A 27,490-nucleotide genomic window follows, 5' to 3' on the forward strand; every position below is an offset into this window, starting at 1 on the left:
GCCCACCCGCGCCGGCCGGGGGCGGGGACCGCTGGGGACTGCGCCCTTGAGGGCCCATCGGGCGAAACTGAGGCAGCGAAAGGCCCAGGCACAGCCGGGTCATCCCCCAACGCCGAAGCGGCCGCGTCGGGGCGCCGTTTGTCCCGCGACCCAGCCGTCTTCAACTTGAATCTGCCCTCAGCTCGGGGGATGCTGTGCGGGGCCCTCCAGCTCCTGTGCCTGCCGCCGCCCCTTCCCTCACGCGGCGTCGCGGGGGACGGGCGCCGTCGAGAGCCGGGAGCCGGAGCGCCCGGTTACTGCAGGCCGGCGAGCGCGGGGCCCGAGGGGTGGTGCCGAGCGCTGGCAGCGCGGGGAGCGCGGGGTCGGGGTGGGGGACAGACAAAGGCGGGGGGCGACGAGCGAGGGAAAGACAAAGCGCGGAGGGGGGTCGGCGGCGGCGCCCTGGCCCCGGAGGCGGCTCCAGGCGCGGCGGAGCCAATGGGCGGGCGCGGGGCGGGGGCCGGCGGGGGCGGGGCCGCGATAAGGCGGCGGCGGCGACGGACGCTCGGGGACCGCTGGCAGCGGAGGCAGCTGGCGCCGGCGCCCCCCCAGAGGCCAACCCCCGCCCCGCGGCCCAGGCCGGAGCCCGGTGAGACCCGCGGCGGGGGCCAGGGGGAGGGTCCCGCAGCCGGTTCACGACCGGGGGCGCCGAGGTGGGGGGCTTCTCCGCCCGCTGCTTTCTCCCCGGGCGCCGGCGCCCGCGCCCGCCATTGAAGGCGGGCCTCCCGGCGGGGGCGAGGCCGGATCCCGCTCGGCTGGGCCCGGGGCCCGAGAAGCGGGGCGCGCTGGCAGCGGCTCGGCCAGGGTGCGGGGTGGACGGCGGCGAGCGGCCCGTCCAGCGAGCGCTGTCCAGGGGCTGGGCTGGCCCAGCCGGCACGGCCCGCGGCCGCGTCGCCTCAGCTGCCGCGGGACGGGGTCGGGCGGGGCTGCGGATCCTCGCGGAGTCGCCGCCCGGCCCCGCCCGCCTCTGACCTCCGCTCACCCCAGCCGGGGTCCCCCGCTCCCCGGCGCGCAGGGCGGCTGCGCGGTGAGGATCCCACCCCGCCCCCAGTCGCTTTCCGCACTCCCCGCCAACTTTGTTTTTCTTCCCGCAACACATGGTTCCACTCACGGACCCCTGCCCCTTGGGGAGCAACGTGGGGGGCCGGCGGGCGAAGGAGGAGGTGGGTGAGGGACGGAAGTGGCAAAGACCTAGAGCAACAGGAAATGACTTAGGGAAAGTCCCAACCACAGCCCCCCAGCCCCCTGCCTGTAAACACTGCCCACCCCCACTCTGCAGGCTTGGGAAGGGCTTGTGGGGCCCTCCCAACCGACTTCCCCTTGCAGAACCCAGCGGGTGCCGCGTCTCCAACCCGGGCCTCCATCACCATGTTCCAGGCTGCAGGAGCCGCCCAGGCCACCCCCTCTCATGTAGGTGATCAGCAGATTGGGATGGCCTGGGGGTGAAGAGGTGGGAACCTGTGGGTTTGCCTGCTACCTTTTGCCCCCTGAGTGCTACTCAGGTCTGGGCTGGTGACTGATGGGCCGGGAAGTCCCACAACTGACCCTGTACTGACTGCCCCTCTCCCCCAGGAAGCCAAAAGCAGCGGTGGGAGCAGCACTGTTCAGCGCTCCAAGGTAGGGAGGGCCCTGCGAGTGGGATGTGTGGGGAGAGGGAGGGATGGGCGCTGGCAGAGTCTCTCCTCTCCACAGTCCTTCAGCCTTCGTGCCCAGGTGAAGGAGACCTGTGCTGCCTGCCAGAAAACTGTGTACCCCATGGAGCGACTAGTGGCAGACAAGCTCATTTTCCACAACTCTTGCTTCTGCTGCAAGCACTGTCACACCAAGCTCAGGTGCGCCCTTGCCCTGCCTGCCCCGACCCTCTCCTTCCTGCCCTCACCTGACCTGACCACTAGCTGTTCTGCTTCTGCAGCCTGGGCACCTATGCGGCACTGCATGGGGAATTTTACTGCAAACCCCACTTTCAGCAGCTGTTTAAGAGCAAAGGCAACTATGATGAGGGGTTCGGCCGGAAGCAGCACAAGGAGCTCTGGGCCCACAAGGAAGTGGACCCCGGCACCAAGACAGCCTGAGGTCCCGGTGACCTTCCACACCTTCCCTGGAGGCCTGGAGCAGGGCAGTGGGAAGGGTGGGAGCGAGATTAGGCCTGGGCCCGGGGGAGGGGGCAGGCTGGAAGGGGAGGAGGCTGCCTTGCTCAGGCAGAGGGTCACAGGGGCAGGGCTCTGCTCCAGGCTTTCTTCAGTCTCCCTTGGTGGGTGGGGGCTTGGGAGCTAGGATTGGAGTTTCCTCGCCACCTGCTTCCTGCTTTTAACCCACCGCAGCCCACCTCTTGGCCGCCTGGGAGCCCCCTTCCAAGCCCAGCTTCCCTATCTAGGTGCCTTTTCTCCAGCAAGGAGTCAGCATGCCCCACTCAGGGTCCCAAGCTCCCTCACTGCCACCCAGGGCCCTGTGCGGCCTGCATGTCTGCCCATCTACCTCTGCCCTTAGCCTGGTCCTGAGCCATGGAGACAGGAGGAAGGAGAGGGTGAGCGCCCCTTGCTGGGCCTCACCGCAGGCCCACCATGGCCCCACCAGCGCAGGGGATGGGGAAGTGGAGCCGCCCTGCCCCCGGGAAGGCTGGGTCCACCCCACTGGGGCTCAGGACCACTTCGCACCATCAGCGTGAAGAAGCAGAAGTTTAAGTACCTGCCAGGCTGAGAGCCACAGAGACTGGCAGCAGGGCCGGTGGCGGCCATGCTCCCCTCTTCCCCGCCCTCGTTTCTGCCGATTCTGACTGTTGTCGGCAACCCCGTCTTAAACATGTTTAAACAGATCCTGACTCTGTATTGTACGGCCTGATGCGGGGCTTTGTGGTAGGACAGATGTGAACTCACCGTGGGGAAGGGGAAGGGGATGAGGTCAGCTCAGAGCTCTCCTGGCCTTGATGGGTGTCAGGGAAATACTAGCCAGCCTGAGAAAAGGGGGTGCTGTTCCCAGCCACGTCTCCATGCTGGCAAACCCACAGTGGTTTTATAACTGAAACTACTTTGTCCCTCAGCTTTGGGTTGGTTAAGAGATCTCAGATCCACCAACTTGCACACACAGGAAGAGGAAGCACAGGACGGCCTGAGAGCACAAGGCTTGATCAGTCAATAGTGATAGGGCCTGGCTTTGCTACACCTTAGTATGTTGGGGTGCAAGGCGCCCTTCTGAGTCTTTGAGCCCCCTACCCCCTAGAGGGTCACAGAAGGCCCACCTTTCCAATTCCCTGTCTTCCTAGCCCTTTGCCCTGGAAATCAGCAAGGAATGGTGGGAACCAGCAGATCCAGCAAAAGTGCTGCTGAGGGTTTGGGGACCTGCCTCACTTTTGTCCTTCCCCAGTCCCCATGCCCTTTCTCCTCATTGCTGTCATCTTCCCCCTGCCTTTTCAGGCTCTGGGGAGTAGAGCAGCTTGTCCTCTCCCCTGAAAGTCCAGGCACTGAGGGCCAAGTTTATAGCAGTGCAAACAAAACAAGCTTGAAGAGCAAAACCCCACCCTCATACCCCCTACTGCAGGACACAGGCAGGAAGTCTGGGCTGTCCTGCCTCAGATCCAACTGTCCTTGATAGTCCCAAACTGCCTGTCGGAGAGATGAGTTGGGGGCCCAAGAAGACAAGACTACTAGAGGAGTCCCGTACAACTCCCTAAGTCCCTAGGTGGCCTCAAACCCATGGAACAGGGTAGGAAGTTGGGCCTCAAGTTCTGCTGGCAGATAGGACAGTGCAGTACTGTGGTAGGCACTGCTCCTTAAGAAGCCGAGTGAACGCTCAGTGAGCTGAGCCAGCACCTGAGCATGGGTCCTCGGCGTGAGAGCTACTGAGAGCCTCACCCAAGGCAGGTCCAGCTTCCTGCACCAGTTCTTGGATGCAGACAAGGACAGCCTCTCATCCTGCTCAAAGTTAAGCATCAGTGGCAGATGGGTCAGGAGAAACATGAGCAGTGGCCCTGGACCGGGTAGACTACTGGATCCATGAAGCTCCTGGGAACCAGGCCCTTGCGAAGTTGGTCAGGAAGGCCAACAGTGCCACCTCAGCAAACCAGGCCTGATGGAACCACTTCAGTGGAACTCTTATGGGGAAGGTGGGGAGACCACTTTCTGAGCTAACAGTGGGACCCAACCAAGTCATCCCAGAACCCATCCTCTTGAAGCATTTCCAGTTCTTTGCTTGAGGGCCTCTCAAGCTTGCTGCCAGGCACCATACCCAGTCCCTCCCAGGCAGATACCTCCACCCCACCCCACCCAAAAGAAATGCTACAGGACCCCTCTAGTATAAATGATCCCTTTTATTGTAAGTAATGCATGACACTGGCCTGGCTTTGCACTGCAAGCCCTCGGTCAAGGTATAGTCAAATAACTATGGCTGCAGGTTCTTCTGCACAATCCACAATTCAGACACAGACAGAGCTGGGGGGAGGGCAGGAGGGCCAGGGGGATGGCAGAGTGGGGACTGTCCCAGCCCCAGCTGCTCTGTGCTGGGTTGGCCAAGGCAGACACACTCCACGGAATGAGAAAACGGCAGCATGGCCCCTTCCCACAGCAAGCCTGGGGGCTGGTAGGAAACTACCCTTCAGAACCTTTGGGTCCAGGCCATCCTAGGGCCCCACAACTTTTCATCTGGATTATTTAATAAAAAACAATAAATTAAAATTAAGCAATAGCTTGGTCCTGAGGATGCTGAACTAGCATGTCCACAGTTTTTGGCATACACACACACAAAAAAAACAGGTTTTTTTGGAGTGCAGTTTTTGTTGGCTTGTTTACATATTCGTTTTTAAAACACATTCCCTGTGAGGTAAGACCCCAGGGGGGTGGGGATCTGTGAGAGCCTGAACCTGGGACACGCAGAGTCGTCTCATCTTGTCAGCGCTGGCACCATGCTCTGTTTCCTCTCGGGAACAGGTACAGGGGTGGGGGTGCTACAGCCATCAGGAAGAGGTTGTAGGGAGGCCAAGCTGCCACACGGCAGCCTTGGTCAAGAGGGGCCAGTCCCCACCCTGAGCAAGGGGGTGGTGGAGGCAGGAGCATGTCCACACTGTCTGCAGAGGGCAGTGCTGGGAGTGCCTGACAGGCCCCTGGGGGAAAGGAGGGTGGAAACAGAGGGGCCCAGGCCCAATTAATTGGCCCATGCACCACACATTTCTGCAAAACCTGCTGCTTTCATTTTCTCTTCTCTCTCTTGAGGCATCTTATCACCTGTAACAGTCTAGAATTGATATATATAAAACCATCAAATATGATCTGAGATATAAATTAACAAGTACAAGGCCTCACATTACATGATGTGAAAAGGCTAAAAACAGCGATAGAAACTACATTCATAAAAGTGCATTGTCAACATACAACGAAGGCTTTGGCTTGTTCTGGTGCCCATGGGATGTGGGCATGGCTGGCAATGAGCTGCCTGGTGCCAATCCCCAGCTCCCTGGAGATGCCCATCCCTGGGCACTGGCTTTTTTTTTTTTTTCCTTTTTAATGACAACTCCTAAGGAAACGGTGTTGAGAGGGAGGAGCTTTAGCAATAGGCACATTTTGGAGGGGAGGGGCCGGAAGAAAGGACCAGCACCCAGGCTGAGGTAAATATGTCCAACTCTAAGCTGCTTGGAGACACTATCCCCAACCCCTGTTGCCACCCCTCCCCCAGAGAAGGGGCAAGAAGGGAAAGAGGCTGAGACCTCAAGAGGATGGGAAAGGCTGGCCAAGGAAGAACAGAGCTGGCAGTTTGGGGACACAATTGCTTGACAGCACACAGGCTTTCCCAGTTACCAGATGGAGAGGGCTCTGGCCCAGTCTGACACAATATCCTCAACTATCCAAATTGCCCATTCAGGATTCAGGGCAGCCCTGGCTCAGATGCCCTTATCGTGTCACCCATCTTCCTTTCTGCTCCAATGGGGGAACAGATGCCAGGCCAGGAGCACAAGGCCATTACCTTCAGCTCCTTCCAATCCAACCTAAGGCCCAAGACCATAGCAGGAGTAGTCAGAGCCCAGAGGGCACACAAAGTCTCCAGTTGGGAAACTGGTACAGCATAAGAGTGACTCCACCTTGTAAAACAGAGAGAATTGCATTGACAAAACTAGGTCTCCCTGCTCAGAGGGGGCAATTCCAAATCTCAGGCCCCTTCCCGGGGTGGGAGGGGGAGCAGGGTCACAAGGGCAGGCAGGACAGGCTCCTCCTTCCCTGAATAAGGCAGCATAACATTTGCTTCATTCATCTTTGGTAAAGGACAAGGACTGGCAAAGCTGGCCTGGGGGCTCTGAGGGAGAGGGCAGCCTGGCCTCTGTCCTCGATTGGATGGGGGAATGCTGGGCTTTACCTCAGGCTTGAGTGGGCTCATCCCACCCGAGACGCCATGCTGGTCTCCAGACCACATTTGGGAGGCAACACGAAATAACACTCTGAATGAAAATAACACTATTCATACCCTGCTCCAATCCTAGGCCCCCAGGCACACTGGGCCTTGGTGCTGACTGCAGTGTCAAGACACAACCCCGAGAAGGGAGCCCATGGTCGCTTCCCCTCCACACTGAGCCTAGGACACTGCCACCCTCTGCTATGGCAGGCTGGGGCTCCCAGTCCTTAAGGCTGCAGTGCCCCCATCCCGGCTCTGAGCCCCAGTGGCAGAAGGGGCACAAACACTGGCTGGACTGCAGCTCTAGGATCCACAGCCTTGCCTGGGAGAAGCAGCAACTTTGCTGAGCCCCCAGCAGCCCCTTGCCTCTGCAGCAGGGGGCAGCTGGCAGCAGCGTGGCCTTGAGAGCTCAGTACACGAGCTGTGCAAAGTGGTGTGTGAGCAGCTCCTCAGCCGACGGTCTCTGGCGGGCCTCCACAAAAATGCGCCTTAGGAAGTCCCGACCATGTTCAGAGATATGGGAGGGCAGCTGAGGATTGGTGGGCTGGGTAGCAATCTTGAAAATGGCGGCCATGGCTTCATACTCCGCCCAAGGTGGTTTCTCTGTCAGCATCTCCACCACAGTGCAGCCCAGGCTCCTGGAAAGAGAGAACCCTGTGTCACTCTCCTTGGCTCACCCAGGGCTCCCAGCTACCCTGCCCACAACTGTGAAAGGAGGTGCCTTTCTGTGTCTTTCTTAGGTCACACTGAGGCAAGATGGACCAAGCTGAGAGCTGACAACCCTGCGGAGGGTTAACAAGGACCCTTGTCCACACGGACTTCATCAACCTACATGTTCCCACCCACCCAGGTACTTCCTGACAGACAGGTAGAGAGAGCCACTGGGCACTAAAAGCATCCCAAGGTAACTGTCTTAGTTTCCTATTGCCACTGTATCAAATTACCACAAACTTAGTATCTTAAAACTACACAAATGTATCAGTGCTAGAGGTTAGACAATTCTAAAATTACTGGGCTAAAGTCAAAGTGTCAGTAGGGATCATTGCTTCTGGAGGCTCTGTGGGGAGAATCTGTTTCCTTTCCAGCTTCTAGAGGCCACCTGCATTCCTTGGCTCATGGCCCCTTCCTTGCATCACTCCAACCTCTTGCTTCCATCATCACATCTACTACTACCCAATCCTGCCTCCATTTATAAGGACCCTTGCGATTACATCAGGCCCACCTGGATAATCCAGAATAATCTCTGCAGCTCAAGATTCTTAATTTAATCCCTTCTGCCATATAAAGTAACATTCACAGCTTCCAGAGATTAGAATGTGGACATCTTTGGGGGACCATTATTTAGCCCGCATAGTAACCTTTCCAGGGGAGGAGAAACTCTCACAGCTTCCAGGCCACTTCAGAAGATGGACATGAAGTTAAGTACAGCAAATGCGCACCATCTGAGTGCTAAGAGAGGGAGCAGAAACCTGACATTGTTTACAGACTGGTCCAGGCCTTCAGAGTGGATCCTACTTCTTTAGGGATTTTGCAAACATCAGGGATGTTTCCATGGCCTAAGTTCACAGCAATATCAAACAGCTTGCTATCTGGAGTTAAAATGACCCATTTGTCCTCTGTGCTGCTGCAGACTACACGGAGCCCTGGGCCCTGGGCACACCAGCCTGAGTCCTACTCTCACTAGCCAGAGGCAGGTCTCACTACCTCCCACCAGACTGCGAATCTCCAAGGTTCACTTCTAAGCATTAGGCCCATAACAACTAGGAAGGAGGATAGGGTCCCAGTGTGTCCCCAGTGCTCACCAGACATCTGCCTTCCTTCCGTAGCCCTCACCACTGATCACCTCAGGGCTCATCCAGTATGGCGTGCCGGTGACTGAGCGCATGCCCGTCCCTGACATGCAGATGGTCTGCAGGCGCTTGCTGGCCCCAAAGTCCCCCAGCTTCACATTCCCAGCAGAGTCTCGGAGGATGTTGGCTCCTAGAGCATGAAAAGGCAAATGCTGCAACCCCAGATCCTCTTGGCATTTTTCTATCATCCTCCCTCCTTCCTTCCCTCTGTCCTTCCCTTGGTCACTGAGGGCTGCTGAGGAGGGCCAGGATTACCACTGAATTAGGCATGGACTCCTCAGAGCAAACAGTCTAGCAAAGGGAAGGCTCAGACCTTCAGTAGAAAATGATCATCTCCATAGCCAACATCTGCAGAGTACTTTACAGTATTTTCTAAAATTGCTCAACTGATCCTAACACCAATCCTCCAAGGAAGATGGTATTAGGGCTCCAGTTTTCTGAAAGTTTAGAATTCTGAAGTCATTGGTGCAAGGCAACCAGTCAGTAAGTAGGAGACTTGAACCCAGTCTTGGGGACTCCAACAGCCTGACCCTTGCTCACCCTTGATGTCCCGGTGAACGATCATGTTGCTGTGCAGGTAAGACATGCCCTCCAGGATCTGCCGGGTGTACTTCCGGGTCACACTCTCTGTCAGAGCTCCATAGGCCTTCAGCTGGTCTTTCACTGAGCCCTGTCGATCACAAGGAGTCAAAGGGAGTCACCCCAGTTACAGGATGGGGACTGGTGCAGGCAGGGGCACTGGTGAGAACTTGTTAGGGGCTGAAGAGCAGTTTAGGGAAACATAAGAAACAGTCCTTGCCTCAAATCAATGTTTAACCCAAACCCAGGAGAAGGGAGGCTCCTCTGCTCTAGGTAAAGGATGTACTTACTGCACTAGCATCCCAGCCCTGCGCGGCTCAGGTTGGGGGAGGGCCCACTTCACATCCCACCCCGTCACTACAGCCAGAGGCAGGGCCTTCCTGCCTCCAAGTCCTGCCATCACCTCATCTTGCTCCCCTGAGCCTCTGGAGTCACAAGTGGTCAGATCCATGTAAAAGCTGACCCTCCCCTTGACAGATCCCAGGCCCTCTTTATGTGATGTCTTCACATGCATTCAAGAGGTACATACCCCTGGCATGTACTCCATGAAGATGGTCAGAGTCTTCTCAGCACGGTCCCGCAGGCAGCCATAGTACTGTACGATGCGTTCATGTTGCAAGTTCTTCAGCAACTGGATTTCACATTCCAGAGCACTCACCTCCTAGGGGAGGGGTCCAGTTCAGCTCTTGGGGCCCAGTTCTAGACAGCTGGGACCAGCTTAGCTTGCCCTTGTCAGTGATCTCACAAGGGTTTGCTTAGGAACTTCAGCTGGAGGAAAGGCGAACCTCTCTCAACCGTCTAGCGGTCAGTCACAATACTGGGCAACCTGTGGGATGGTGGCACGCACACTGTCCTGGAAGAGGGCTGACAATGGGTGGGAGAAGGGATTGCTGGTGTTTAAGGGAACTGCTGTACTTTTCCACTCAACCTGAAGTGCAGGCCATACCCAAAGATGAACTTCAAAAACAGCCCATGGGGTTCCTCCTTTAGAGGTGGACCAAGTGAATGAAGCTCTGCGGCTCCTTCCTGGCCCTAGGGCTGGAGAGAGGCATTTGTTTGGTAAGCATGGGACAGGTAATGCTCATTGTAGCACTGGTCATCACCTCTCACTCTGGGCTGCTTGGGACTTGCCATCAACTCACAGTTCCTCAGATTCAATGCCTCCCCCAGGTGCTTGATGCTCTTTTGACCATAGTACCTTCACCCCATGGCCAGGGCCAGGGTGGACAGCAAGGGAGCTTGGAAGGAAGAATTGGGGCAGCAGCCTGTAGTATCCTGGGCAATTACTCAGTGCAATGAAAGAGGTATTGAAAGGGAGGCAGTGGAAGTCAGATCACAGGGACGGCAGTACCTTGCTTGTCTCAGGACTGTCTGGGTCAAATTGGACTTGCTTAGAAGCAAGTTCACGGCCCGTGTCCACGTCATAGCACAAATAGACCCGGCCGAAGGCACCCTGGCCCAGGAGCTTCCCCCGGCGCCAATTGATGGGGGCACTAGGAGCTAAAGGAGAACAGAAGGAAAGAATATTACACCATGGACATTATTTATATCCTGCCTCATTCCCCAGAGGCTCTAAGTTACCACCCCCCCACCCCCCCCCCAGCACCATCATGTCCCTCAGAACAGCATCTCCACTCCAGTCTGGAGCAGCTCTGGCACCCTGTTTAATCAGACCTTAAGGTCAGAGTCCCAAGAAGCAGAACATTGGCAAATGTCATGGTTAAATGCTCTTCTGCACTGATCAAAGACTTTTATGTCCAAAGCCCCTAAAACTTTTAATACGGCAGTGATTAAGGCTACTGCTCTCTGCTTAAACCTGGAGAAACTAAAGCCCAGAGAGAAGTACCGTAGAGACTCAGACCTTCTGCCACCCACTCCAAGGCTCCTACAGTGTGATAAGGTTGAGCCAGAGCAGCCTCCTGCTGAGCCGAACAGCCCAGTACCTGTGCCGTCCTCCCACCCCTCTGCAGCTTGTCTGACTATTCCGAGTGGCCTCCTCCTAGCCAGGGGTGACTCCTCACACTTGGTCGGCACATTCCTCTCCTGCACAGAGAGGGCATTCTCGCTGTCTGCACTTCGCAAGCGCCCGCGGGGGTCCAGGTACTGCACAGCCAGACCCAGGTTCTCGCCATTTGTGCTCAGAGAGCGGCTGGAGGGTACCAGGGTGAATAAGTTGCCTTGATGACGCCGTATTCGTGGAAATGTCCTTCTGCCTGAAAGGATGCAAGGGCCAGAGAGCAAATCAGGGCACTGACCACAAGGCTGAATGTGCAAACCAGGTCCTCACAAGAACGAATAGAAAACGCCAGCTCCGGTCCATCCTCTCTGCCCTCCCACCTGGCTCATGTCAGAAAGGTGGCTGTCAGAGAATCAGGACAAAGGCAGGAATTAAGAAATAGTAGCCATAGATGGTTCAAGGGAGCCATGGCCTAAGGGAAGGCACAGGGCTGGCCATTCAGGCCCCAAATCACTCGCAAGGCCAATCCATGGTGGAAGTCTCTGTTACCCCTGGCATCCTACTCCTGACCCCTCTGAGGTCATTCCATTCAATCGGCTGCTGGGGACAGAAGAGGGTGTTTGAGAACTGGTGTCCCTGGAGGACACTCTGGACTCAAAGGACAGAATTCTCAGTGGTAGTATCTAGTTTACAAATACCATCCTCCCTATCTGTTTCTTTGTCTGTCTCCAGTGCCTAAGGTCTGTAGTACAATTCCTCAGGAATAAAGGAAAACAAGAGGTTTGGAGTGCCTGGGCCCCCTCCCTTGCAGAAATCCTACAGCCGAGCCCTCAGTGTGTCCTTTCCCAAGGCAGCCAGCAGAGGGCAGGTGGAGGAAGACTCACCATCGCTGTAGTCCTTGTGGTGCACAGACACATGGTAGCGCCGGGGGTAGGTTCCACCTTTGACTCCTTTGTCACAGAGCTGAGTTTCCCGATCTGAATAAGATAGGGGAATCACTGGTTTCTGGGTAGGCCAAAAAGAATGAGCCACTTAAGCCCCTAGATCACCTGAGACCACAGGGCAACAGGCCAGAAGAGAATTACAATACAGCCCTGGCTTCTCAACTCAGAGCTACCAAAAGCAGAATGCCTGCTGCAGTACGGCCCCCCACGCCCCCACCCCTATTCCTAAACACATACCCACACCCTGCAGTGCTCACCCAGCCTCTAGGGAACTCACCCGAGTACTCCTGCCTGTTGTCTGGGAAGCTCTGGGCTCGGGACATTCGTGACTTCCGGAAGGATGGGCTGGAGAAAACAAAAATAAATCACAAAATAACTTCAGTGTATTTCCAAAGCAGCCCACCAGGCTCAAAGGCAGGATATTCAGATGGACTGCCTTTCCTAACTCCCTTCCATATCATCACATGGTAGGAAGCAAAGTCTAAGAGAAACAGCACTTTTTCTGAGCTCAGTCTCCTACCTTCTCCACCCCCCAACTCCTTTACTAGCCTGAGGCACAGATCCTACAGGACCCTGAGAAGTAAATTCTCCACTCCTACCAAACTCCACCCTGGCCCTGGCTGTGCAATGCTTTCCCTTCTTGGCTTTTCTTCCTATCTTTGTTTGTGCCACTGTAAAGGTGAAGAGCTACAAGAAAATCTCTTGCCCAGGGCAGTAATAAAAAGAGCAATAACATTTGAATATAGAATTTTGGTAGTTTACAGAGGGCTGCTTTCTTATTTATTTTACAAAGTGAGCTGTTCTCATTTAATCCTCACAACCCTGTGAAGTAGGAAGAATAATAAAAATAATACAGCAGGTACTAATTATTGAACAGCTGCTATGCTATTTCTGTTCTTCACAGACATCCTACAGGATAGATATTAAGATCCCATTTTATAGATGGGGAAACTGAGGCTCTAAAAGTTTAAGTAATTAACTTGCCCAGGGATACAGTTGGAAGCAACATAACCAGACTTCAAAACCACATCTGTAACTTCAAACTCTGTGTTCATGCTACTAAACCAAGCATCTTCCTTTCCATTTTAGAGATGGGGAAACTGAGGAGCTGAGAGGTTAAGGGACTTGTCCAAAGGCACTCAACTAATAATTGATGGAGGTGGGACTGTATTTAGGTCTATCTGGCTTCAGATCCCATACCTTTCCCCAGATCCCACGAAGAGAAAATGAGAGAGCCCTGAGCTCAAGGCGGGCCCGGCCTCCAGGAAGTTACATCCAGATCACTGGGTTTCATTCTCAAGGAGAAGAAATCAATTCAAAAGGGCAGAGGAAAAACCCAAGAATAGAGAAGTAGATACATTTAACTATCTTTTCCATCATCCATTTGAATGGTCCTTTCCCTCACAAACAAATGACATGAGAGACAGACAGATCAGCAAGGGGCTGCTCCCTACTTCCCCACTACTAATTCCCCCCCCACTCCCAGTGTGGGGAAGGTGATGCCCCAAGGCCACAAAGCTTTGAGAGCTCAAAGCCAGAGTCAGTCTCTGTCCCGGCAGAATCCTCAGTTTGGGCAGCAACTCCTGCCACTTTTACCTGTGCCCTCTTGCTCCCCTGGTTGGAGAGCAGGCCAAAACAAGGCTACAGATTGGATACCAATAAATAACTATGAGTGTATTCTATGATATTTAGAGGGAACACAGTGCTCATCAAGTCTGTTAGGAAAGACATGGCACAAGTTTGACCAGGGTCACAAGTTCACTACCGATGTGAACAAAGAAAGTACAATCCCCAGATCTGCTGAATAGCCTCTGAGTATAGCCCTAACCTCAGCCAGATGTGACTGAAGTGCTCTTGGTCATAGCGAAGTCTAGGTGGGAGAGTGACTGGATCAGTGCCCAGACTAACTCCAAACATTCCCCCATGGATGAGCGAATCAGGTCAGCAAAACAATTTGGTATGTAAAAAACAGCATTTATTTCCTCCCAAACTATAACAACAAGATTACACACCAAGTAGGCAGTGTGGTAAACCAGATAGTTTGGATATTGTGTTTTCTGGTTTTTATATCCCAATTTCTTATTTCATCAGAAATACTTGGAGGAGAAAAAGAAAGAAAAAAAAATGAATGATAATTCTGTTTTTTTTTTCCAAAAAACATTAAAAATCCACTGCTTCTCAGTCCAGATCACAAGAACAAGGCTATGAGTTCAAGTGCAGTATATATTACATGGGAAGTCAAACACTTAGAATACCACAGAGCAAGCATTTAATAAATGTGAACTGCTAATAGTATAGGCTATTATTACTATTCATTTAATTACACAAACAACATTCTCATGGTATCTGGGAAATTAAGGAGAAGGCTAGAAATCCCAGCGAGGTTTCTTTCCTGGAAGCATGACTTTTAACCCCAGGCCTGTGGATGAGCGTCTGGATTGGAGACACACACAGTAGCTAACCCTGCCTCCTCAGCCCATCAGTTCCAGAAATGCCTATGGACCAAACCCCAAACCACCCATAGACCCATACCTGTCTGCTGACCTGTCCAAGGATTGGCAGCTTCCTGACAAGGAATTTTCAGCACTGCTCAGGGGATCCAGTATCTGCAAGGCAAGTCAGACAATAAAACCACAGCCCATCCCAATTCCTGGCCAGGTGACCTAAGGCTTCAGAGCCAGCAAATGGTCCTTTGTGTAAAAATACGAAAGCGCCCTTTCTCTCCCCGTGCAGTGAGGAAAACGGTTAGGAAGGTATTATTCTCCCCACAGTTTGAAAGGCAAGTTTCCGAAAGGGAAAAAAATGCCTGGCTGGCATCCCAAGAAGCTCTGCCAGGAGAGCAAAGCAGAAATGCTGCTTTCCTTGTGGGCACTTTCTTGGCTCTGTAACACTGGAGCTTAGCACTGCAGAGCTTCCAGTGAGTATGGGTGGAACATGAAGGCTTCTATTTACACTCTATAATTTAAAATTTACAAAGACATGTATTGCTCCCATTTCACAGACAAGCCACTGCAAGCCTAGAAAGGTTGGGAGACTTTTCTGAAGTCATGTGATTAGTCAGTGCACTGCTGATAGCAGAATAAAAATTTCCCAATTCCTGGTTCTGATGCAGAGGCAAGAGGTATCTATACAGATTAAAATGCTGCCCTGGCCCTTGGTCAAATGTTGTAACAAGAGGCGGAATAGCTTTTTCTCTAACTCATCTCCTGAAGGTCCTCCCCTTCATTTCCCCTGTACTAGGGGGAGGAACAAGGCATTCCCCAGCAGCCTCCTCCTTTCCTTGGCCTCTTTCTAAATGTCTGTCTTCATGACGAATCAAATATTCAAATATTTTCCAGGGCCAGGCATTTAAAGTAAAAAAGTGAAGGGGCCAGGGTATAAAACAGTGGGGAAGTATAGAGACTAAATGCACTAGAACTCATCTGCAACCTCTGAGATTTTACACCCAAGTCATCTCTAGAACAGCTGATGCCCAAAACTGCTCTGACTAGAGAAAAGAGAAAAGATGGTTGGTAAAATGCCCAAGTAAAAACCTGTAGCTGAAAGCACTCCAGATCATGGTTCCCAACATGAATCTATCTGGAAAATAGGAGTACAGAAGCTAGAAGCAGCAGCATAAAGGGTTTTTCACAGCCCATATAGTTTGAATACATACAGATTAGCTATTGAGGGGAAAGAAAAGTTGTAAGAATCAGATTTTTGTAAAATCCCTCATCGAAGGTGCTGGCCCTTCCATTGGACATTTTATTCTTAAGAAACTCCCTCTTTCCAAAAATGTGAAAGAGCAATCTTTCTCCTCACAATCAAAGCAAGCTCACTGAGAAGGCTTGAGAATGAAGCCAAACCGCACCCTCACTAAGTAAGCCAAATTGCCATTTTCATTAAGTAAACCACTGGTTAAAAAGTTAGCCACCAAAATGGGTGAGCCACTGTTGTGGAGACACCTTGAGGGGACCCCCAATGAGTCTCACCTTTTTAATCCATTGCCTTTAGTGCAGGTGGAAACTGTGACTTGCTTCTACCCAACAGAATAGGGCAAAGGGGTTGGGACAAGCACTTCATGGTGATGTTACATTACATAAGACTCCACCTTTGTAGACTGGAGAAAGATTCTCTTGCTGGCCTTGAAGCAGCAAGTTGTCATGTTGTGAGCAGCCTATGGAGAGGGCCACATGACAAGGAACTGCAGGCAGCCTCTAGGAGCTGAAAGCAGCCCCCCCACCAAGAGTCAGAAAAAAAATGGGGACCTCAGTCCTACAACCACAAGAAACTGAATTCTGCCAACAACCGTAAGATCCTGGAAGAGAACCCTAAGCTACATGAAGGAACGTAACCATGCCAACACCTTGACTGCAGCCTTGTGTGACAGTGAGAAGAGCCCCAGGTAAATTGTGCCTGGATTCCTGACCTAGGGCAACTGTGAAATAATAAAAGTACGTTGTTTTAAGCTGCAAAATTGTGGTAAATTGTTATATAGCAATAGATAACTTATACAACTGTCTACCATAAAAGTTCACCTAAATTAAACAATCCTACAGTGGAATTTGGATATGGTTTACTCTCCACCTGTCAACAAGAAACAGCAAAACTAAAATACAGCCAATGAAAAACAAAATCTGTGAATTTAGGATTGGTAAAATGTTGAAACTCTGCTGGAATGAAGAAGGATGACTGTAAGGAAGTGTGCAAACAGCAGAGTGGTGTTCTGCAGGAGACCAACAACAGGAACATAGAAGAGAAAATTTTGTTGAAAGCTCATCTAATACCAAGGAGCAGGGTAGATTAGATTTGGTCTTTGAAAGTACTTGATATTTTGCCCCTTGAAAGGAATAATCCATATTTGGACAAACCTGGTTTGCAAAAGAGCTACTGGAAGGGATTCAAGTCCCTCAGCTCTGCACCATGCTCCCCAGGAACCCCCTGGTTATAACCTTGGTCTGACACACCCTGGTCATATCCCTCCAGTCCCCCATACTCACACATTGCTCACTGGTCTCTGGGATGAACTCCCCCTCACTGTTGATGCTGGTGTAGGACCCCTGCCGGGCGATGTGCTGCTGGCGCTCAGGCACATAGCCAGGGGGCGGTGAGCTTCGGCCAGGGTTCTGGGAGCCTGGAGTATAAAAACAAGGACTTTGATGACAGTGCCTGGGACAAGCAGCCTGAGAGAAGCAGACATAGGGCCAACTCAGAGACACCAGGTCCTAAAGGCCAGGAATGTGTCCTACGTGGGCCATGGCCATCACAGCCCAGCATGCTTCAACTGTCCCTTCCTAAAAGGAAGCTAGCTCCAGAGATGGAGCAGGCACCAGGGCATATATGGCCAAGAACCTTGGAACAAAACACAAACCAGAATAAACATTACTAAACCATTTAAACTGGAATTTATATCAGGTTTTATTTTTTTTCTTAATCCTTGAATATAGTAATTTCTTAATAATGTCACTTCTAATTCCTTCTCCCTCTACAGCCCTGATGTCATTTCTTGCTATTCTCTCCCATTCTAGGAAGAACTTAGGAAATGGTTGATATATCAGTCAGCCTGATCCTCTTGAGCTTTGGGTCCCAGCAGCATTTTGAGGCTGGGGGTCCAAGAAAAGGCGACTGGATATACCAGGGCATCTCTCTCCATTCCTCTCTGGGCCCTGTTCTTCTAGTCAGTTTCTCTCCTTACCTGTTCTCTACCTTCTCAAGTAAAAACCCTCTTCCAATATTTGGCCAGTAACAAGAGGCTACCTCCACCATCTGTAGCGATTCCCACTCTTTCTGGTTACCATGAGTAATAATATTATCCTGAATTTGCATAGTGCCTTATTTTTTGTTGGGCATTCACAGTAATTACCTCATTTCAACATGCCTGCAAATAGAGCTTTGGCAAACATTTTTTGAGTGCCTACTAAGTGTTGGGCATTCTGCAAGGCATTTTTACACTTGTTACTTCACTTAATCCTTTCAACAATCCTAAGAGGTAAATATTTGCTTAGCAGAGTTCGAGAAAACTGAGACTCAAGGAACTTTACATTTCTCAAAAGAAATACAATACAGTTTTAGGAAGCAGGAATTATCCCTATTTTACAGATGAGAGAAAAACATCTCTTATCTACAAAGCCAATGTACAACATGGTACTTTCACCAATGAGCTTGTAAGATGGAGCAGTTTATGGTCCTAACATCAGTAAATGACATGAGATGTGCATACATGCTTTTTAAGTCCCAAAACAATGCTTTTCTGTCACAAGTATTTTGAGTCTGGGAAAACAGGTCTCCCTACTTCTAGCTCAGAGAAGGAGGCTGGCAGTTTGTATCTTTTTCCTTTTCGAAGCTCACTGAGCAAATCAGAACACCCAATCTACAGAAGGTTTACAAAAGCTTTGACAATACCTGCAGACAAATATTTCTGGTTGTTCCAAAATTTAAATATAGGGCTCTTATCCTGAGTCCTTTTCCTGTTCTGGAGGGAACAAAGTTATCCTGTTACATAGACAAGCAGAGACATGAGAGCCCTCACTCATCTAACACTCCCCACCTTTCCACTCCCACCCAGCAATTCCCAGATACGGGGAACAGAGCCAAAGTACAATCCCTCAACAAAGAAGGCTGCTTTCCTCACTGGCTGGTATCTCCAGGATAGTTCGGGGCTGTAGGACTAGATTTCCTAAAATGAAACTACAGGCACGATGCTCTATGAAATGTCTAAGGAAGAAAGAGAGAATGATTTTGGTAGCTGGGTGTTTAGGGAAGACGCTGACTCATTCCACCCTGACAGATGGGAACAGCAAACTGCCACCTCCTCCTATCTTGACACCTAGATATCCATCCTATCTAGGCCAGTTTCAGAAGAAAAATTTGGGATCCACAGTTTTTGTTTTTATTTTTTAAATATCTTCTCTCATTCAAAAGCTCATGTAGCACCCAGGAAGACTCGGACTGTGCTCTAGAAATAGAGGTTGTACACCAGAGACTAAATATCCACTGAGGAGGCTAGTACAGAGCCTGGTCACAGCTCTGGAAGCATCTTAGTGAGTTTGCTACCAAGAACACTTCCAATCTCTTCTCAGAGGCATCAACCAGACTCCCTTTGGGGACCACTGAAAATTACATGTCTTGGATGGGAAGACTAACATGTGACCTCTGATAATTGGCTTCACCACTGAACTCCAGAGAAGAGGCCAGAAACAAAACTGCTCTGAAAACAGGCATAGAATTTTACCAGATTTCCTAACACTTCACACGCACGGTAGAGATACCCATTCTGGGATAAAGGAGTACCTGGGCCATGCCTTTCAAATGACTGCAAACAACAGGCCCATGCAAGAAAGAGTCTGTTTCTTCAAGTTTTCCTTTCTAAGCTCCAACAGAAACTAAAGAAGCCCTAAGTGTAAATTTAGTGATGGTATGCCATGAATTAACAGAACAACAGAATCAGCAGAGGCATTTTTTTTTTTTTTTTTAATCTGAAAACATCTTTATTTTACCTAAACTCTTGAGAGAGAGTTTGTCTGGGAATAGAATTCTTGGTGAAAAAAATACTCTCTCAGAAGTTTGAAAATCTTCTATGTTTTATAGCTTCCGTTGAGAAGTTTGATGTCATTCTTATTCCTGTGTGTGAACTCTCTGTAAACCCTCGGGGTCTTTGTTCCTGATATTCTGAAACTTTTCAATGATGTATTTGGTGATCCCTTTCAAACTAGAGACTCAAGTCCTGTTTTAAGAAGTTTTATTTTATTATTTCTAATTTCTTCCCCATCATTTGCTCATTCAGAAACCCATCTTTTCTTTCCTACTGTTCATCTCTGTCTTTTTCTTTTGTGCTTTCTAGAAGACTTCCTCAACACTATCTTCCAACCTTTCTGCTGTCTTTTGAATTACAGTTTGGTCATGTTTTCTAATTTTTCCTTTGTAACCACATCCTGTTCTTGTTTCATGGATACAGTTTTTTTCCTGTTGTTTCTCTAAGACTATGGTTGGTTTTGATGTATTCTTCTTCTCCTAGTACTGTCTCTGGTTCCTCAATTTCCTTTCTGCTGTTTGCTTTGGTCCTAGACTCTTGTATTGAGGGCATTTGCCAATTAACTGGCAGTCCACAGGATAAAGGCCATTTGAAGCTCTGTGTGCTCTGGCAGGGCTTGTAAACTGGGGGACTTGCTTGCAGTTAATCCAATGGTGAGCCAACCTTTTCATTTGGGAACTTCCAATGTCTGAATCTGTGGATCATGCTCCTCCCCTCCTCAAGTCATTTAGTTTCTCCAAAGAAAAATCCTGAAATCTCCATCCTGGGGTATATGCCTTGAGGTTGCCATTCTGGGAGCAGGGCAGGTAGGAAGAAGGGAAGTGGTGATCCAAGTTTTCAATAAGCAGACTTTCATGTACTCTCCACTGCAGTTTTGCTAGTCTGTGGCCAGGTGGAAGGGAGGTTGGGAGCAAGGAGATCTCAGAGATTCAGTTTCTCCAACAAATAAATCTTTCTCCTATGGGACTTAGGATTTTTTTTTTTAAAGCAGTTTTATTCATACACCATACAATCCATTCAATGTGTACAATCAATGCTGTCAGTATAGAGTTGTGCTTCCATCACCATAATCAATTTTAGAACATTTTCTCTGCTCCAAAAGAAAAACTCCATACTCCTTTACTCCATAACCCCCGATTATTGACACTTAGCATTGATGTGATACCTTTGTTACAACTGATGGAAGAATATTAAAATATTACTGTTAACTATAGTTCATAGTTTGCAATATGTATATTTCTTCCCTATTATTAACACCTTGCAATAATGACAGACATTTGTTCTAGTAGCCGAAGCAATTCTGAAACCATAAAATTTATTTCCAGAAAGGGCAGGCATGTTACACAACACAATGGCAGAAGGCAAACCTCCTCTCTGAACTGGCTAGGCCATACACTCCCCATGAGTGATCAATACAGAGTTCCCTTGGGGAACTCTGACTGCCTTTCTGCCTGGAGCACGAGGGAGGTTAATGTGAGGACTTCCCGACAGCACAGGGGAAGCACAGTATCATGTTTCATGCAGCTCAAATTCAGGGTTGCTCTGTCCATGGTCATTCCCAAGTACAAAACAGCATTTAGCCAACAGAGGAGTCTGAGGCAATGACAAGCTGGAGGTAAGGGAAAATCTGGTTAAAGGATAAGAAAGCTACTGCATTTGACCATGGCTCAGATGTCAAAAACTCTTGTACCCAGTCACTTACCTTGCCATTGTAGCACAAAATTTCAGTGCAACTGGGGAAAAAAAGGAATTTTTTTTAAGTCCTACTGTCACCCAAAACACAGAGCACTATTAACCCTTTGTTTACAAACCTTAGCCTAGTGCCTGCTTCTCACTTCTGGCTCTGGATAACAGGGACTACACGACTGTCCACCATTTTTGTAGCCCATGTTTCATGGAAATTCAGTCCATATGTTCTCAGCATCTATTAACAGGAGAAGCAACCCTAAGGAGGTGAGCAGAGTGTGAAAAAAAAAGCCTGAGCTTTGGAATTAGATGAACATGGATTGAAATCTGGCTCTGCCACTCGTTAGCCATGTGATTTAAACTCTTGCCTCAATTTCATCACCTGCAAAAATGGGGAGAACGATCCAACTCATAATCTTTTTTGGAAGTTATAAATGTGGTGGCATAGGTACACATTACATAGCACTATCTCATGGTAGGAACTCAACAGAATTCCATTTGTTTCCTTCACTTTATATGGCAGATATAATGGATTAAACTCAAGATGCCGTCTATCCTAGTATGCCTTACTGTACTCCAGAAGCTAATCAGCTAAAAACTGTATTTCTAAGACTCCTTTGAGGGTCAGCCAATCAGATGCACTTACGTGAAATTTAGAAGGCTTTCCCACTGTTTCTGGGCAAAATCATGGAAGCCCTTGGTTTTTCTGCAGCAGCATTAGCAGAGGCCACATATTTGGTTTTCAGCTTTGCCAATGTCAAGAGAAAGTACAGACATCCCCATGTAAAAGATGCGGACCAGAGCAGATACAGAATAGTTCTAGAGATCCCAATTATGGCAGGGCCAGTGTGCTTCTGGATCTGCTGGTGCTTCCTGATTATAGAGGAGGGAACAATTCCCTTGTTAGTCCCCAGGTCTGTGGGCTAACCTAGAGTCAGTTTCTCTCACTCGCCCAATGATTCCATAAGCCAAAATGTGTAATAAATCTCTTCCTCCTGGAACTAGCTCGAGTGAATTTTGTTCTCTGCCACCAAATCCTGACTCTGGAATGAAAAGGTATTACACATTTTACTGAGCACAAACAAAATATGCCTCTTGTAAGGGACTGGTTAGAGAGAAAGAAAAACTCTTACACATTGATAAAATCCTAGGCATTGGTCAAAACTATCCCCAGAGAGGATGAACTGCCCTCAATCCGTTACATGGAGTGTTTGGGATGAGAACTCCCTGGGACAAAATGCCCAGGGCCCACGTGATTCCCATTCTCTCCTTCACCAGCTGCTCCTGAACTCTCCCCTGGTTTTGCAGGTACAATGGGACTAGCTCACATGAGGCCAGCTCTACAGACCCAGGAGGGCCTAGGGAAAAACAGAAAAGGTTTTCTAAGCTTTTATTTCCAGCCAGAGACTTTCACTTTTTCCAATACACATTGCTGCCTGCAGAGAGCCAGCCTTGTTATCTGATGGGCAGTGGGCCAGGGGCTATTGTGCACAGGTCCACAGCTTGGGGCAGGAAAGGGAAGTCTCCCCAAACCAATGGCTATCAGAGGAAGCGAATGGAAAAACCAGGAGTTGCAGAACTGCTCCGGAGCATTTTCAGTTTTGTTTTTATCTTCATTTCAGAAACCGGGAGCCAATGATACACAAGGGCAATCAAGAACAAGTAAGACTGGGAGCTGAACAGGACAAGATACTTGGCCGTTAAGACTCACTGATGCTCACATATTTACCAGCAGCAAAAGCAGTGAGCCTCAGCCAGATAGTATAAACTGCAGTGCATTCAAAACACAGTACATTCTATGAGTCTCAGAAGGCAGGCAGGCAGGCAGAGATAATGGGTTCTCTGGGACACCCTTCCCTGGCATTCCAGCCTGATCTTGCCATGGCACCCCATCAGACTATGGGTGCCAAGGGGTCCCATCTCTTGGTGCTTCAGCACCAGCTGCAGCATAGGAGCAGAGTAGCAGACATCCATCCAGAGTGACCCACAACTTCCCATGAGATCAAGGCCAGTTCTATACATAAGGAGAAGTCAGGGATTTACACTGCTAGCTGTCCACATTCCTCCCAGGCACGCCAGCTCTCTGCTAGTCTCCTTAACCCACAGCAGCATAGCTGGAGAAAACTCTCACTCTAGGATATGGTTGGTTCTTTTGCTCGTACTCTGACTCAAAGATGAAAGACAGGTTCTCAGATTATAGCCTTTCTCAGAGGAGAATCCTCATCAGGAAGCTGATGCAGTCAGGAACCTGCAGTTCTAGGGCTTTGGGTCAGTGTTAATGTGCAGGTCACCGCAAGTACAAAGAAACAGTCTTTTGTGTTTTTTTGTGTGTTTTTTTTTGTTATTTTTTTGGCCACCAATTAAATCCTTTTCTCTCCTGGGGGGTAGATTGGGGCAGGAAGAATCACATCTTTCCTCCTCAGTAGAAAACCTTAACCAATTATTTCCCAATGCATTCCTCAGTGCTCTCACTGGACCTTGCTGTACAGAACAGAGCTCCTCAACATTTTCATCCCCAAAGATCCAAGAACATCTTAAATGTCTCAACTCTCAAAATTCCCATTTTATTTTGAAGTTGCTACCACCACTAAACCTTTTCTGATCTCATCTAGTATCACAGAAGAATTATTTAAAAGGGAGGAAAAAAAACCTTTGGAAGTAAAGGAAACTGCCCATTTTCCTCGTGTGTTATGATCACTCCCTCAGAAGTCCTGGCTTCCCCCCTTTTAAACCTGGACCTGAGTTATAAGTTTGTACAATGCACAGCTCTCTTTTAGCTGCCCAGATGTTGGTATAAGTCATCTCATCCTTTCAAACCTTTTCCCCCTTTGCCTTCATTTTTCCTCCTCATCTCTCAGAGGAAAGGGGTCTTTCCTCCTTGCCAAGGTGTTAAAAGTTCTACTTGGAATCCCAATTCACCCCCTCTGGAAGATGGCTTATCCTGATCTCTTTCTATATCACCTTTAATCTCTCCTTTTCTGCTGTCTCTTGTCCCTCTCTTCATAAACATGCTCAGATTTCTAGCATAAAAATATCCAGACCTCATTTCTGCTGCTCCCTTAAGCCACTAGCCCACCCTCTTTTTTTCTTTCACTGCCAAACTCCTTAAAAGAACTAATTGCCTCCACTCATCAGCTACCCACTCCTTAGGGGTTGCAATCTGGCTGCTCACCATGGGACTCAGTGGCAATACAAGGAGAAAGATGTGGTAAGAACAGAGGCAAAGGCACTTAAGAAGATGCACTAAACCAAATGGAAGTCAGAATGTGGCAGGGACAAGTCCTTTGGTTGAGGCCTGGCTACATGGCTTTAGGGCCCCACCAAATGCATTATGGAAGAAACGGTGCTTGATCTAGGCCTTCAAAGGTGGGCAGAATTTCCACAGGCAAAGACGTGAGCAAGGTGACCTTCATACAGGGAAATTCCACCTGCCTTGCCTGATCATCTCCCCACAGAAGTTTTCCTTTGAGTCAACTCATCATCTAGTAGATGTTTTTTGTCATCTTTTTTTTTTTTAGCATTAACTATTTTAACAGACTAACTGGCTTGAAAAAAATTGGAATTTGAGGCATGTATACTATGATGGAAAAAACAAAGGGTGAAAATGAAAGTTGGTTTCAAACATTTGAAAAGCTATCATACGAAAGAGACTTCACTATATTATCTGTGTTGCTCAAGAAAGCAGAACTTGAGTCAATGGATTTTCAATTCAACAATAAGGAAGAACTTCAAATAAACAGAGCTGTCTAAAATTGCATGGGGCTACTTGGGATACTTCCCCTTCGTTGAAAATGTTGCAGAGGGAGCTGAATGACCTGAATAACCTGCATGCTGCAGTCTCTCCCTAACACTCACAGGCACGTTAATGTTGATGCGGAAGGAAGGCAATGAACTCGCGGTAGGAGGCTGAACTCATAGGCTTACAAATCAGACTCCTCCTTTCACCCCATTTCTACTACCCTTCTCCTTATCCCTCATGCTTTAACCTTGACTCCTCTCTTTTCCTGTTTCCATCTACTTCCAGATGAACTTACGCCACACCAGCAGACAGCTGTGGATGAAAATGACCAGTTCACTTTGGTCTATTCTTTCCAACCACACCAGTACTGTGCAAGACCTTCTCCACATATTCTCCAAATTTCCCTCCTACTTCTCTGGCCACTCCTTTCCTGTGTCTTTTGCAGGTTCCTCCTCCTCTAACTGGCCATTAAGTGTTTGGGTTCCTAAGGCTAGGCCCCTCTTCTCATTTTATAGTCTCTGCTTAGGCGCTCTCATCTGGGCTTGTGGCTCCAACTTGAAAATTTCCAACTCTTTCCTCTAGCTCTGATTTCTCACCTCTGAGCTAGGGACCTATATATCTAACTGCCTATTTGATATCTCCTCTTGGCTGTCTCAAAAGCACCTCAAATTCAACATGGCTATCTGCACACCCATGCACACCAAACAGTGGAAGCAACCCAAGTATCTATCAAAGAATGAATGGATAAACAAAGTGTGGTATAACATACAACAAAATATTATTCAGCTATAAAAGGAATGGAAGTTCTGATGCATGCTGTAACATGGATGAACTTTGAAGACCTCATGTTGAATGAAATAAGCCAGACACAAAAGGATAAATATTGTATGATCTTACTTATATGAAATAATTAGAATATGGAAATTTGTAGAATTAGAAATGAGAATATAGGTTACGAGGGATGGGGCAGGGGTGGGGAAAGGGGAGTTAATGCTTAATTGGTAGAGTGTTTCTGTTGGGTGATAGAAAAATTTCCATAATGGACAATGTTGATAGTAGGCAGCACAATATTGTAAATGTAATTAACACCACTGAATTGTTGTAAGTAGTTAAAATGGGAAATTTTATGTCGTATATATGTTACCACAATAAATTAAAAAAAAAAAAAAAAACAACCCACAGAACTATACAACACAAAGAGTGAACCCAAATATAAACTATGGATTTTAGTTAATAATATAATAATAATAAGAAGAATTGTTCATCAGTTGTAACAAATGTACCACACTGATGTAAAACATTAACAATAGGGAAACCTGGATGTATGCTGGGGGGGGGCCATGGGAACTCTACATTTTCTGCGTGATTTTTCTGTAAGCCTACAACTGCTCTAAAAAGTAAATTAAAAAAAAAAAAAAAATCAACATGTCTTAAACATCCATCCCAGCACCTGAAACCTGGCCCTCTTCCAGCATTCCTGTCTTAGTAAAAGGCAATGCCACTTATCTGGATCTATAAACCAGTAACTTAATTCTCTTTCCCTCAACTCCTGCAAATTCAATATAGTACCACAGTGGTTCATAAATGTTTTGATCTTAGAAAAACTTTACACTTTAAATATTGAAGACCCCAACGTTTTATTTATATGAAGTATGTCTATTTATATTTATTGTATTAGAAATTAAAACTCAGAAAATTTTAAAACACAATAGTAAGCCAGCACACTTTCCATTAACCTTCAGAGCAATTACATAATCTCTAGAAAACTCCACTGTACACTCATGAGAGAATGAGAGTGGAAAGGGCAAATCATGTCTTAGTATTATTATGAAAATAACTATGACCTTGCTGACCCCCTGAAAGGGTCTCAGAGAACTCCTAGGGTCCCCAGACCATCATACTTTGAGAACCAATGCAATGCTATGTTCCGTCAGTTTCACCTTCTAAGTGTCTCTCAAATCTGTCACAAACCAACCTGCCCCTTCCTGTCTCGACTCCTGCCACCACCCTAATCCAAGCTTCCATCTTCTTTTACCTGGACCACCGCAATGGCCTAATATGGGTTCCCTTGTATCCATTCTTGCCCCCCTCCAATCTGCTCTCCTCACTGTGACCTCAGTGATCTTTAGAAAATACCAATATGAATATATCATACATACCACCCACTCTTCCTCACTTACCTGAAGTAGTTTCTCCACTTCTTTCAAGATAAGGATCAAAATCTTTATGATGGCCTACACGGCTCCGTCTCCCTCCTCAGCCTTATTCTGCAGCATTTTCCCCCTTTCTTAGCTCTCCAGCCATCAGGTCTTCTTTTTCAAACACACATCACTCCCTCCTGCTACCAGGCCTTGGCATGTGTAGCTCTCTGCCTGGAACTCTCTCCCCAAAATCCCCTTTGTGTAACTACTGCTCATGCTTCAGGTCATAGCCTAAGGCTTTCCTGACCCCAAGATCAGGTCACAATCCTCTGTATTACACTCTTACAGAACCACACACCTTTTAATTACAGCTTATAATTATACCTTAGTCACATCATGAAAAGTAAATACCTGTCTTCCCACTGGTCTATAGAAGGTCTGCAGGGACAGGATAGGATCCATGTCTTTTCTGCTTCCTATGTTTTTGGCATATAGTGGATACTCTGGTAATTTTTTTTTTGAATGAATAAATGAATGAATAAATTAAACTGCAGTTTGATGGGGAGAGAGAGAAGATAAGATAATGTGATAAATGTTATAATGGAGATGGTATAAGAGGCAAACATTTCAGTGGCTCTCACTGCCTACCTATGAAGTCCAAGAGTTGTCCAGT

General features: G+C 48.7%; 2 protein-coding genes across 6 annotated transcripts in view; one reads left to right on the forward strand and one right to left on the reverse strand.

Annotated features, from left to right (window-relative positions):
* The first annotated feature begins 495 nt into the window (after positions 1-495).
* LIMD2 (LIM domain containing 2) lies at positions 496-4,714 on the forward strand. 2 transcript variants are annotated; one of them, XM_037810086.1, is made up of 5 exons: positions 496-628; positions 1,366-1,449; positions 1,612-1,656; positions 1,732-1,871; positions 1,952-4,714. In XM_037810086.1, the coding sequence occupies exons 2-5, from the start codon at positions 1,408-1,410 to the stop codon at positions 2,109-2,111; spliced, it is 387 nt and encodes a 128-aa protein (XP_037666014.1). In that variant the 5' UTR covers positions 496-628; positions 1,366-1,407; the 3' UTR covers positions 2,112-4,714. The 2 variants fall into 2 exon arrangements, with proteins under 2 accessions (XP_037666014.1, XP_037666015.1); XM_037810087.1 differs by lacking the exon at positions 496-628 and having other exon boundaries at positions 683-1,449.
* Positions 4,325-27,490, reverse strand: part of MAP3K3 (mitogen-activated protein kinase kinase kinase 3) — an 82,201-nt gene continuing 59,035 nt past the window's right edge. For 3 of the 4 annotated variants that reach the window (XM_037810085.1, XM_037810082.1, XM_037810084.1), the window contains 10 exons: positions 16,721-16,854; positions 14,274-14,347; positions 12,019-12,086; positions 11,682-11,774; positions 10,862-11,053; positions 10,192-10,340; positions 9,370-9,501; positions 8,802-8,931; positions 8,214-8,391; positions 4,325-7,049 (listed from right to left, as the gene is read on the reverse strand). In XM_037810085.1, coding sequence (XP_037666013.1) covers positions 6,821-7,049; positions 8,214-8,391; positions 8,802-8,931; positions 9,370-9,501; positions 10,192-10,340; positions 10,862-11,053; positions 11,682-11,774; positions 12,019-12,086; positions 14,274-14,347; positions 16,721-16,854 — 1,379 coding nt within the window. In that variant the 3' untranslated portion in view covers positions 4,325-6,820. The remainder of the gene's footprint in view (positions 7,050-8,213; positions 8,392-8,801; positions 8,932-9,369; positions 9,502-10,191; positions 10,341-10,861; positions 11,054-11,681; positions 11,775-12,018; positions 12,087-14,273; positions 14,348-16,720; positions 16,855-27,490) is intronic. The other variant, XM_037810083.1, reaches the window with a different exon arrangement.

The sequence above is a fragment of the Choloepus didactylus genome, chromosome 18 (genome assembly GCF_015220235.1).
Source record: "Choloepus didactylus isolate mChoDid1 chromosome 18, mChoDid1.pri, whole genome shotgun sequence".
Lineage (NCBI taxonomy): Eukaryota > Metazoa > Chordata > Mammalia > Pilosa > Megalonychidae > Choloepus > Choloepus didactylus.